At 39.1% G+C, this 13,908-nt stretch overlaps 1 protein-coding gene across 1 annotated transcript; it reads left to right on the top strand.

The window, feature by feature from the left end:
* Positions 1–591: 591 nt before the first annotated feature.
* LOC122563723 (gap junction beta-4 protein-like) lies at positions 592–13,680 on the top strand. The gene is made up of 2 exons (XM_043717863.2): positions 592–731; positions 9,611–13,680. Exon 2 carries the CDS (start codon positions 9,638–9,640, stop codon positions 10,436–10,438), a length of 801 nt encoding a protein of 266 aa, XP_043573798.2. The 5' UTR covers positions 592–731; positions 9,611–9,637; the 3' UTR covers positions 10,439–13,680.
* The last annotated feature ends 228 nt before the right edge of the window (positions 13,681–13,908 follow it).

The raw sequence follows: 13,908 nt of genomic DNA, 5'->3' as shown, positions 1-13,908 counted from the left end.
GTGCTCCAGTGTCCTCCCACAGTCCAAAGATGTGCAGGTTAGGTTAATTGGCCATGCTGAATTGCCCATAGTGTTAGGTGCATCAGTCAGAGGGAAATGGGACTGAGTAGGTTACTCTTCGGAAGGTCGATGTGAACTTGTTGGGCCGAAGGACATGTTTCCTCATTGTAGGGAATCTAACCTAATCTCTCGGTACAAAGCTGCCAACCCTGGCTGGCTAAACGCATCTGTTACAATTGCTTGCTTTCAATAGTACAGAACCTGACTTGTGCTTAATGTTTCCGACCTGATGAGCACCAATTATCGACAAGATTCCTGTCTAATATATATCATGTGGCCAAAAGAAATTTTTTTTTTTTACTTTTGACCTCTTTTAAATTATCTCGCACTTTTTGCTAGCCCAAAATAACCAGGGGATTGGCTATTATTGGATAGCAGCTAAGTAGTATCTTCTCTGGAAAAAGGGATTGCTGTGATTTTATTAAAGTATTTCCTCTTCAGTTTCAACTGCAGTTATAGTCATGGAATTCTAACTTTCTCCCTGCTTTTTATTACCACACGGCTGTGCTGTCATGCTCAAAGCTTGCCCCACCCAGAACTCTGAGTCAGGACAATGCAAAATAAACTGATCCCTCCTCAGAAGGAGGTATTACACACAGCCACATAAAATCGAAGTTTGACAGACTCTCAAAGTTGAACTGTTGGAGCACGACGTATGCTACTTCTTGCAGGTATGTTTTTCCTCATATGTCAAATTACATTTTAAATGTTTCAAACTAACTATGCAAGAGTCCGCAAAGCAAATGCTGAAATATGAGATTTCACAACTCCAGATTTGTGAATTAGTCTTTTGCTAAAAAGCTGAAGCAGTTTGCGGTTATACTGTTCTTAATCAAAAATAGTACAGTCTATCTAAATTTAATTATTTGTTTAAATGAGGGTACATGATTGATATGTTGATTCAGCACTCAGCATTTAAATCTTAAAAATGTAGTAGTCTGTGAACAGAGCATGTTGCAACAGCAGGGTTTGCTTCTGTACTTGTTCCTTTCCAAATAATCATATCAAATGCATTTGAAAGATCATATATGTAAGTAAGAAAAGCTAAAGCATATTTGGTTGTGTATGATACTTGTGCAATAAGAACTAGAGAATTTAAATCATTAGCCCCATTAGAAAATGAATGTAGTTTGCATGTATGGAGACCACCTCTCATTTATAAAACTAATTCATTGACAATAATTCAATCCATGTTCTTCTGATTGAACCTGGAATCCTGTTAAATGCCTTACCCTCGCAATTGTATAAAAGTTTTGTTCTATCTTAATAATTGATCCCTATTCAGAGATCAACAATGACTGGTTGAAGAGATTTCTCAGCTGAGTAACCCTAGTGTCATCATGTGCCAACACATTTTATGGTCTTTCCTTTTATTCCGCCTGCAGCGCTGACTAATGTTTTCTACAGGCACAACAGGAACTGATTTTGGTTAGATTTTGCCAAAGGCAGTCAGATGTGTTTTTAAAAAATGTACTTCAAGTGAATCTTGCTTTGCTGTTTGCAGAGGGTACAGCAAACTGTGAGGCAGACTGGGGAGACTGTCAGAAGGCATGCATGACCTCAGGAATAGATCAGATATGTGGCAAATACAATTCAATACAAGAGCATCTACTCTGTGAAAAAGAAGTAGGATTAAAAATGTGCATTAAATGGTCGTTTGTGATGACACAAAAATAGGTTACAGTGTAGGCAATGGTAACATGAAATTACAAAAGGATATTGATAGACTAAGTGAATGGGCAAACTATGGACTTCAATGCAAGCAAGTGTGAGGTTACACATTTTGGACTGATAAAGAGTAGATCATGATGCTTTCTAGATGGTATGAATTTAAATAGAGTGGATGTCCAAAGACACTTGGTGTTTCACGTGCATAGATGTTTAAAATGTCACAAATAGGCACAGAAAATAATTGTGAAAGTAAATGAATGTTAGCCTTTGTATTTAGGAGGATTGGAGTACAAGGATGCAGAAGTGATGCAGCAGTTATACAAAACCCTTGGAATTTATGAGCAGGTCTGGGCTCCACACTTTAAGAAGGATATTTGGCCTGAGAGGAAGTACAATGTATGTTCAAAGAATGACACCTGGATGTCAGGGATTAAGTTATTAGGAAAGATTATACAAATTAGGCCTGTTTTCTCTAGAATGTAAAAGGTTGAGGTGATCTGATCTGATTGAGTTTTTCAACATAAAAACAGGAAGAGACCAGGTAGATAAGGATAAATTATTTCCACTGGCTAGGGATTTAAAACCAGTGGGCATAGTCTGAGATTTAGGACCAGACTGTTTGGAAGAGATGTTAGGATGCACTGATGTTAAGCGAGATGTTAGAATCAACATTTTTGGCCCCATGACCATTCTTCAGATCTGAAGAAGGGTAACTGGATCCCAAATGTTCACTTTGCTTCTCTCACCACAGATGCTGCCAGACCTGCTGAGTTTCTCCAGCAATTTCAATTTTTGTTCATATTTCCAGCATCTACAGTGCTTTGTTTTTGTCTTTGCCGAACAAAAATGTATCTATTAAAGGGATATTGGTCAAGGGTGGATATAGGGAGGCCGCGGGGCAGTCATGATTTATTGAATGGTGGAACAGGCTTGCGGGGCTGAATGGCCTACTCCTGTTCTTTTGTAATAGAGAAGAGAAATGTAAGGGTAGAAACATCAGAGGCAGAATTTTCTCAATCCCTCAGCAATGTGGACTATGGCAAGAAATCTGGGCGAATTGTGTGAGATGTCCAGCCTTTCCCAACATCTGGAAGATGAAATTGCATTTTCCAACAGACTTCCCAACGGTGGGATGAGTTTCTCGCTTGTGGGCTATGAACAAGGCTTATTGCTCGTTATCATCTTTCCAGCCATCGAAATTCACCTCATTAACATGCAGGTTGCTATTCTACCAGATGTTGGATAGAAACTAAATACCAAGAATTCCAAACATGAAAGTCAGTGTGAGTACCTGGTGACTCCAGCTCAGTATTTGATCCTCCAGACCATCACCTTGGACGCCAACATCTCAGGGGGTGCTCCATGTGGAGTGACCTTAAGTTTATGCCATGCCCACAGACATTAGTATTGGATATGTACAAACCTCACCTTTATCCTTATGACACATCTCGGACCTACAGATAGTTGCACTTTGGAGTGTACCAACATTTTTCATTGCAATGTGCATGCATGACAGGCACTCCGCTCATGGATTGGACCAGGTTGCATCTCAGGACTAAACAAAACAAAGAACTGCATAGGCTGGAAAATTGAAAGAAGAACAGAAATTGTTGCAGAAACTCAGCAGGTCTGGCATCATCTGTGGAGGGAAAATGCAGTTAAAACTATGAATCCGGTGACCCTTTTTCAGACGCTTCAAGCCAAATCCAAATGTGCCAAATTTCAAACAATCACAACAATTTAATCATGTCAGAAACAATGCTGATTTATTTTCAAATTGACTCTGATTCACTGAGATATTGTAAGGGGGGGAGAAAAGCAATGGGGAATTTGAGGTCCCCAAGCTCCAGGGCAATTCGGAAACTAGTCCTCGTTTGCAGAGAATGAATCCCTGCACACGAATGCACACTGTTCGTCATATGTTTAAAAAAACTTGAGATGCTTAACCTACAGAACAAATTGCAGTGATTGTAATGACATCACCAGGTGGACCTCATAGAATATGAAATCCCTGATTGGGAACTCATCAGGGATCCCCCACTGACAGATATAAACAAGATTGTCAGACACACACTGAGTTGTCTTTGAGGAAGCTGGATCAGTGTTGAGGACTTCCCATGTGTAAATAAACAATGACTTGGTGTCAGGACTCTGGCCTTTGTGGAGTTGTTTCACTATGGACCAACTAAGAGCTGGAAAGTGATTAGGCTAGATAATAGTCGGTTCTGCTACAATATGTGTTTCTTCAATAAAATTGGCTTTAATGCGATGAGAGAATTTAAACTATTATTCACAGAATGTGAACTTTTCTTACCTTTATTGGCCATAATGCAATTCTGGCCCCATTTGATTAACTGGCATGGCTATTGTGCGACTTTCTCATAACACGAGATCACACAACAACTGAACTTTTATGTTATATCAGAACTGACTATATTTTCATAAGACCATTAGATAAGGGAGCAGAATCAGGCCACTTGAATCAAGTCTTTCTGTCATTTGATCACAGCTAATATGCTTCTCAACACCATTCTTCTGCCTTTTCCCATTGTCCTTGATGCCCTTATCAATCCAGAACCTATCTGCCTTTCTCCTAAGTATACTCATTGCTGCAGAAGGCTGTGGAGGCCAAGTCAATGATTAACCACCTTTAGCTGAAGAAATTCTTCCTCATTTCAGTTCTAAAATGTCACCCCTTCACTTTGAGGCTATACCCTCGGGTCCTAGTCTCTCCTTCTCTTGGAAACATCTTCTCCATCTCCACTCTATCCAGGCTTCTCCATATTCTGTAAGTTTCAGTGAGATCCCCCTTGATCTTTCTGAACTCCATTGAGTACAGACCCAGAATTCTCAACTGCTCCTCATGAAAAGCCCCTCAGCCCTGGGATCATTCTGGTAAACCACTTCTGGACCCCATCCAATGCCAGCGCCTCCTTCTTTAGATACTGGTTCAACAAACTCACAATGCGGTCTGGCCAGAGCCTTACACAGCTACAGCAGTATATCCTTGGTCTTGTATTCTGGGGTTTTCAAGTGGCTCAACTACAATGGCCAATGGCGTCACTCTGTACCATAAATGTATCTATTCTGTTCACCTTAACCACATTTGTGTTATAGTCTGTTCCACAATCTAAACATCTAGATTAATAAATTTATTGCTTTGGAATTGCTGATTGGATTTATTAGTGATTACCTTAAATTTATGCCCCAAAGAGAAAATGATTCCTCTGTCTGCATAATCAAACTTCTTTATGACCCTAAAGATTCCAAGCAACTGACTCCATTGCCTTCTCTTTTCTAAACCAAAATAAAATGCTAAATGGAGGATTTAAAAAATGAAATCCTGAATCTGAGGGTAAAATGGATTGAGACAAGGGTTACAATCATCTGGTCTCTCTGGTGGTGAGCTTTGAGGTGGAAAGGGCATGTAATTAGACAGGATGATGGGGTATCCACACAATACCGCCTCTCATCACCAATAATTTAACACAAGTGGGGAACAGCCATGCACCATCTCTCCTGCATGCACACACACTTGCAAGTCTACTGGGTGAATTTGTATTTGCAGATACATTCTTTTTTGCTCAAAAGTGCACCATCTGCACACTGTCATTGATGCTAGTCAATACATGTAATACTTTGTAAATTCAACTTTAGAAATAGAACCAGTCTGACTCAAGATTGGGATACAGACAGGTCTGACCTCACACCTTCAATGTATTGTCTGAGCTGAGATGTCGCCTTTTGTTATAAAACCTTAACTTATCTCAGGAAGGTGACTAAAAAGAAGTTCTGGGATTTACATATTAATGAACCAAAACCTGCATTCTAAAAGATGAAAGACTTAACAATCCCTGTTTGCTGAAATATCACTGTATGACACTGTAATCTTTTGCTATAAATTCAGTGTCTTATAATCTTATAGTCCACAACCACCTGATGAAGGAGCAGTGCTCTGAAAGCTAGTGCTTCTAAATAAACCTTTTGGGCTATAACTTGGTGTTGTGTGATTTTTATCTTTGTCCATCCCAGTCCAACATTGGCTCCTCCACCTCATTGCACCATTGGTTAAATTCCCATCCCACTACCAATTGAGGCATTTAAGTGGCCAGTTACTGAATTGATGAAGGGTCCCATTCCTCAGCTCTGGTATTCACCTGATGTGTGCATTCTTGTTAAAACTGTGGCACCAACTTGTCACTCCCAGTGCTGGTGGTGATGAGAGTCTGCGGGAGGGAATCTCAGCTGAGATACTTGACACTGGATTGAGAGGACCCTTGAAAGCCACTGCTATTGCTGTTGAATCCCATCCATCCCTTTTTCCTGTGAACCACACAGCTTCCCCACCATCCCATCTCACCAAACCTCACCTCTACCATCACATTTTTTAGCTGTGGCCTAGATAATGCTGCAATCTTAGGAGTCTAGTACCTATCTTTCCAGCAGCAATATTGCCAGTCAACAACAGGCTTCAATTGGTAGGCAAGACCTTTGCCCCCAGGGTCTTGATTCCAGGTAAAGCCTGGAAGTGACCTCTTCACTGCCTAATTGTCATGTAGTTCCCTGGGCCTTGCTAAAAAGAGGTAGCCTGAGTCTCACTGGCTCTCCACCTAGACCCCACCCCACCCTCATACTTCAACAAGATTCCACCCCAAGGTTCATAGGCATTGTGGGGCAAGTCTAACAGCACGTCAGACCTTATTGATACTGTGTTAACTATTGCTTACATTTTGATTTTAAAAAATCAATATTAATGTAGGAGTCAAAGCCACACCAGAAGCAAATTGCAAGTCATTCTGATGATTATATTTCCTCTTAAGTAATATTTTCCAAGTGCTTTTGTTCTTTATCCAACTCAGCACAATCTCCTCATAAACTCCATTAATCGGTGCTTTCAGCCAGAGATTTTTACTTTTTTTTTGAACAGGCCTTTCTGCTTCCTGTGGTAAAGTCAATTTTGAAAAGAAATAAAATGCCATTAATTCCAAGAGGAGTTATCTTTATTTTAAATAATTACATTTAGAACTTTAAGTAATTCCTGAAATTCCAAATATATTCCTATTACTGGACAGACTCCCTAAAAATGTAATTACTCCTTAAACAATTCCAGCAGATTAATGAGGTAGACCATACTATCTCAGTCCAAGATGACTTCAAAGTCTTTTGCTGGTGTTCAGTGAAATGCCTTTCAGCATTTATTGTGACTATACTGTTACCCCATGTGCAAATCAAGATATATGTCTTACTCATTAAGGTAAGCCTGGACTCTGAAGCCAATGGAATTCAAAATCCGAAGAGATGGAACTTGGATTACTGATTTACCATTGCTTGTTTTACATTATTAGAGGTCAAAATCCAGCTACAGCTATTGATGGAGATGCTACAGTACTAACCATAGTGCCACTTCATTCATCATTTAGTTCCTGGAAATCATATCCAATTTGACCAAAGTACTTTGTGGCATTTAAGACAGGATTCTGTAATCAAATGCTCCCAACAGGAAGAAGCAGTCCCGGGAAATCCACTTTGGGAAATGTCAGGAAAGCAGGCATTAATTTTCTGTGTATTGAACTTAATGGAGAGGAAATCATTGGTCACACACCAACAATTCCACGCAATATTCCTGCTCCAAAATTGCTTTTGCACTTTGGTAATTCTGCATTGTTAAATCATCACTCATTCCTTTGCATTTCTTCATGGAAAATAATGTATTCTGTAGTATACTATCTTAAACTTGTGAAAGTCTAAACATTATAGCTGCAATTTGTTTACCAAACTCATCCCTCAAAAAGACTAATTTGGTCTTTATTATGCTGTGTGTAAATAACATTAACAACAGTGCTTTGGTCTATTTACTTGCTCCTCCACATGTCTCTAAAATGTATGAGTCTATTTAACCTTTGGATCTGTTCATTAGTCATGTCACAAATATAAGTACAGACATAACTTTGAAAATTTTCTTCCGGATCCCACCTGGGCAATAATCATAGATTCCTTACAGTTTGGAAACAGGCCATTTGGCCCAGCAAGTTAACACTAACCTTCCAAAGAGCATCCCATCTAAATCCAACCCATACCCTGCATTTCCCATTGCTTATCCATCTTAGCCTACAAATAGACCTTGGACAACTTAGCACAGCCAATCCTCCAAAATGTGGGAGGAAACCCATGCAGACACAGGGAGAATGTGCAAACTCCACACAGGCTGGAATCAAATCTGGGTCCCTGGCTTTGAGAGACAGTAGTGCTAACCACTGTGCCAACCCACATTACAATTGGAATGAAATGTCAGTTTAAAAAAAAGTCTTTGCGTTATCAGAGACCTTGTAAATCCCAGTACAACCAAATGTTGCACTCTATAGCTGCCTTGTCATATTTTTAGTCATGGTTTATCCATCAAGACACAAAGCTTTTATGTGTGAATATATCATAAACAACTTCTATTTGCAATGTTCCCACCCTTCTGTGGCGAGTTCTGAGCTGAATTTAAAGGCAGTATATTTATAGGAACTTAGGGACTCTTATGGTGCAGTGTAGTATCCCTGTTTCTGAGCCAGAAGCCCTGAGCTCATGTCCCACTAGCTCCAAATGTGTGTCATAATGCATCTAAACAAGTTGATTTTAAATATCTATTTCTGGGCACTTACAGTCATAGAGCCATTGAGATGTACAGCACGGAAACAGACCCTTCAGTCCAACTCGTCCAGGCCAACCAGGTATCCCAAATCAATCTAGTCCCACCTGCCAGCATCCGGCCCATATCCCTCCCAACCCTTCCTTTTCATATACCCATCCAACTGCCTCTTAAATGTTGCAATTGTACCAGCCTCCACCACTTCCTCTGGCAGCTCATTCCATACACGTACCACCCTCTGCATGAAAAAGTTGCCCCTTAGGTCTCTTTTATATCTTTCCTGTCTCACCCTAAACCTATGCCGTCTAGTACTGGACTGCTCCACCTCAGGGAAAAGACTTTGTCTATTCATCCTATCATGATTTTATAAACCTCTATAAGATCACTCCTCAGCCCTTGGGATAGGTTTTTTTTCTTTGACATGTCAAAACCAGGATGGTGTGTTTAATAGGTTTCAAAATGTGTGGTGCTAGAAAAGCACAACCAGTCAGGCAGCATCCGAGGAACAGGACAGTTGACGTTTTCAGCATAAGCTCTTCATCAGGAATGTGGGGCATATCTAACAATATGTTTAACATCTTCCTGATGAAGAGCTTATGCTTGAAATGTCGACTCTCCCGCTCCTCGGTGCTTTTCCAATACCACATTTTTTGACTCTGATCTCCAGCATCTGCAGTCCTCACTTTCTCCCAAATGTTTATTGGGTGGCCAGTCACTATGTCAGTCTTCTGAGAGTTCCTTTTGTACATCTTTATCTAATTACAAACTTCAATTTGATTTTGATTGAATCGGTCTCCCAATTAATGTCAGAAATTAGGAGTCTCGTGCTGTAATAAAACACCAATGTAATGGCTGTCTCTGAAAAGCACCAAACCATTGGAAACATTAGTCACATACAAAAACAGGAACCTTTCCATGTGTACCCCTTCAAAAGGAGAGATAAAGAGTGAAGAAAAGCTTTTTAAAATTCAAGTTAATACTACTATGTTGCTCTAAGAGATTTGTCAATCACATTCTTATCAGGGCAACACTGGGAAGACAACTGCCTTATAATTGCTTTCCCTTCGCATACATGAATTAGCACGCTCCATGGGAAAGAGTAAATAGATTAGTCTTCTACAGAATGCAACTTTGCTGAAGCATTACCACGTTTTAAAATTAACTAATTTGCTGTCTTTCCATCTGCGATGGTTTTAAAGCTGGTATGTATCCATTAATATTTGATTATGCTTTGCTTCCTTTCAGGTATAAAATTGCGAACTTTCTGACACAATGAATTGGGCTTTCCTTCAAGGCATACTCAGTGGGGTGAATAAATATTCCACAGGATTTGGTCGGATATGGTTGTCCGTCCTCTTCCTCTTCCGAGTCTTGGTTTATGTGGTGGCGGCAGAAAGAGTTTGGGGAGACGACCAAAAAGACTTTGAATGCAACGTCAAGCAACCTGGTTGTGAAAATGTCTGCTTCGATTACTACTTCCCCGTCTCCCACATCCGACTGTGGGCTCTGCAGCTCATCTTTGTCTCCACTCCATCCCTGCTGGTGGTCATGCATGTCGCTTACAGAGAAGAAAGGGAGAGGAAGAACAAGCTGAAAAATGGGGAGACTTGTCACACTCTTTACAGTGACACAGGGAAAAAGATAGGAGGACTGTGGTGGACTTATGTTATCAGCCTTGTGTTTAAAGCAGGGATTGATAGTGGGTTTCTGTACATTCTTTACAGCATCTATAAAGATTTTGAATTGCCTCGCCTTGTTAAATGCGAACTAGCCCCTTGCCCGAACACTGTGGATTGCTTCATAGCCAGACCGACTGAGAAAACCATCTTCACTATTTTTATGGTTGTTACTGCAGCCTTGTGTGTTCTTATAAATGTCTGTGAGTTTACATACCTTGTAAGTAAGAGAATTGTGTCCAGTTGCTGTTCCTCAGGCAGACAAAAGCGCACAAGTCAATCCACAAGGGCCTCAACTGCTTTATTTGAAAAGCCATCCAGTGCAAATTTCATTCCAGAAGATAAGTCATTTGCTGGAAATCAAAGTCCAAATGTTGTCATTCATTTGAAGTCCTGAAATTTCCAAGTCAAAAGTTATTTCCATTTGAATGTACTGAACTAATTATGTACAGAACTTCTTGCAAAGTATTTTTCTCCATCTAATGAATACTTAGCCTCAACAAGCAATCCTTGAGCTGGCCCCATTTTGTATGATGATAAAGCTTCTCCAGTAAGCTTTAAGTCACTTATAGAAGGTCTTCACATTATCCAGTCTATCTCCAGTCTCTGGTTCAAGGACTTCCTGTATCTAGTTTGCAGGTACAGTGATATTACTTGACGTCAGATTAAATTCAATCTGGCCTTATTTTGGTTTCATCAGTCGATCCATGCTAGCTGTTAAGGATTCCAATAAAAAGATTCATAAATAAAACTATAGAATGTTAAGGAGAGTAAGACTGAAGATCATGCAAAATCTTTTCAATTAAGTGTAAAGTTTACGGGACAGAGTTAGCAGTGGAGACCGTTGAAGCAATTACATCATCAAAGTAAGAGAGAAATACAAGGCAATGACCACCTCCACCAAGGAAGTATCTAAGAATCTAACCAACATGCCCATGGCACCCAAAATCACCACTGATCTCTCCATTAACATCCTTGGGGAGGCGGCATGGACTAGAAACTCGCCTGGACCAGTCACATAAATGACATGGCTACACAAGCAGGTCAGACACTTGGAGTTCACAAACACAATCTGTCTCTTTCATGATAGCATGCTATAACAGTACTGTGCAATGTATCCACTAATGAGTAATTATTCCTGTCAAAATAGGCACCAAAAAGGACTTGCAGTCAATGCTTTTTGTGATTTTTAATGCCATAATGCTACAGCTCATGTCTGATAGGCTTCCCCAACATCTGTCGACAGTGAGTTGCACTGATGGCAAGCTCTTTGACATTAATAACTAAAGTCAAAGCTGAGATACCACATCGGTAATAGAATTACAATATACTGTTGATGTCCAAGTTAGTTCTCACCCTGAAGGATAACTTCAACAGCTTGTTTATGTATTCGCCAAAATCTACAACAGCATGAAACTACTGGAAGACCAAAGTCCACTATCAATACTCATCATATTCAACAACTTCAAATAAGATTGTTGGGGATGTGCAGGAAAATCTATCCTCACTTCCCATATCTTGGAAACTTTCTATCTCAAAAAGCAAATGGTGTTGAAGAGGCACAACACCAAATCCACAGGCTCGATGAACCTTTTCCATATTGTGATATCAGTCATGATATTAAACTCAGAATCTGTCACACAGTAATTCTTCAGTGCTTCTTCATAATGCCACACCTTGGAAAGTCATAGATGCCATATCAAGACCAAGAACAGCATTGTTAACACAACTTTCACAACATAATTCTGTAAAACTGAGATTACACAAGCTTTTAGCAGCACTCCTGGTTGTTAGAAGCACTCCCTGAACATTTCACTGCTACAAGTTCTTTCATTGATGTTTTAATATGTTAACATGGACAGAATACTAACTCCACCTACCCCATTCCAGCATCCTAAAGCTTTGCGAGGTAGCCCCTCAGCAGCTGGTTGTGTTACTGTTTAAGTCTGAATCCAATGGCAAATTTTACATTTCTTTTACTGTGCCAAATGGTTTCCAGCACTTGGTGTCATTTGACGCTGCAAATTGAAAGCATGTGATGCTACTTATAAATCAAAAACAGTTGTATTTTTCTTGATCTAGGTTTGCAACTGATTTACCACCTGAGCAATTACTCACTCCTTTTCATAGGACTTTGGAGTGAAACATTGCATTAAAGTCAATTGTTGTATCTCACCCTGTCTCCTGTCAGTAAACACCTTCCATTAAGATTAAACAAGTCAGTACTGAACAGAATGTTTAGCACTAGTTAGACAGCTGGCCATATTTATTTACTGAAACTTTACAACAGTGTGGTGCTATAACAGCGATACTTTGTGTCATGAATGCATGGAGAAAGAGAGAATCAGACTATTTGCAGTAATTATGGGCTCAAGAATGTGGGACCATAGACACAGGATAAAATTCAAGTGGTTTGGAACAGAAAACAGGAGAAATTCTTAAGTAGTGAGTGCTTGGAGTTAATATCCAAGATTTTTGTTCATGCCAAAATTAAAGATTAACTTAAGTAGGTGGATGATGGAAAAAGAATTCAGAAATATGGAAACAGGGTGAACAAACTAATATATAGCATTCAGTAAATAGAACTACTTACTTGTGTGGAGGGTAATTGCTGACATGGACTTGCTTCCATGCTGTAATTTTTTTTAACTACTTCAATGCTTTATATTTGTATTTATGCATTCAAAATGCTTGGGATTCTTCAGCATTACTTTCAAATATTCATACAAGTAATGAAATAACGCATTGTAAATAGTATAGATCAGTAATACTTGGTTTTACATTTTATTCCATCAGTTATTGAATGCAATATCACATAACTCAGTCAGAACTTTTGAATAAATTTAATGCATTAAACATTCCATTGATTACAGATTCTCAATAGTGCTTTATTGACTGTGATGACCCATAATGGTTAACTACGTGGCACAAAAAATTGGAAATTTGTATCTTGTACCTTTAACATCCAGATGTTATAATATATGCATAACATGTGCCAAAGGTAGTAATGTAGTCCCTTTTAGCAAAGATATTCATTGTATTGAGGGGAATAAATCAGCTTGAATCTAGTGTCTTATATTCCAGTATGAAGTGGATTGTCTGAAGAATACGGCAAAGACTTCCGAAGTTACAATAAACCAACTCCATTGAATATTATTCTGGTGCCAGCTTCCTGATTTTTGAGCTTTTATTGAGATCTGTCCTTTAGAAAAAATGATTAACTTTTTACTGAAGCGAAGTCATTGCAGTGTGAATAGGAATGCTCTATTCTTCTTCACATTGCCCACAACAAATACTGGCCGTATATTCTTTGGGCAACTAGTTTCCTCATATGAACGGCATCAACCAAAAATAGTGGTATTTTTGCACATTAAAAGGGGCACTCTCTCGGGGAATTAGCATGCAAACTTACTGTAGTCAACTGAGCAAAATAATAAGAGCATAATGATTGATAAAGTTTTCATTTCAGAGGGTTATTTCACTGAAATATGATGGCTTGCAGGGAAAGGCTGCAAACAGGCTTGTTCCTACCTGTAACAGGAACTGAATCTGAGCTAAAATAAATCCCTTTCAATGGTGCATTCTTCCTTTGTTTACTGTACTCGAAAATGATTTAATTTATTAAAGATGCCAATCTTTTTCAAAGCTTTGTGTTGCAATATTTTATGTATGCTGCATTAAAGAGCAAGATATATATATTATATATATCTTGGTTATTATAACTATATAATGAACCAGCCAGTATTTTAAACTGGGCTACTATTAAAGTTATGAGTAAACTGGGGTCAGTATTTCAAGGTTTTGTAAATTATGTTAACATAGACAAAAGCTAGTGTCACAAAATCATTGCACAGCTAACAACTTTAA

Source organism: Chiloscyllium plagiosum, unplaced genomic scaffold, assembly GCF_037043375.1.
Source record: "Chiloscyllium plagiosum isolate Xiang-an unplaced genomic scaffold, Cpla_swu_hap1 HiC_scaffold_30, whole genome shotgun sequence".
In the NCBI taxonomy this organism is placed as follows: Eukaryota; Metazoa; Chordata; class Chondrichthyes; order Orectolobiformes; family Hemiscylliidae; genus Chiloscyllium; species Chiloscyllium plagiosum.
The sequence above is the reverse complement of the archived record's forward strand: the minus strand, read 5'-3'. Positions and strand labels throughout refer to the sequence as shown.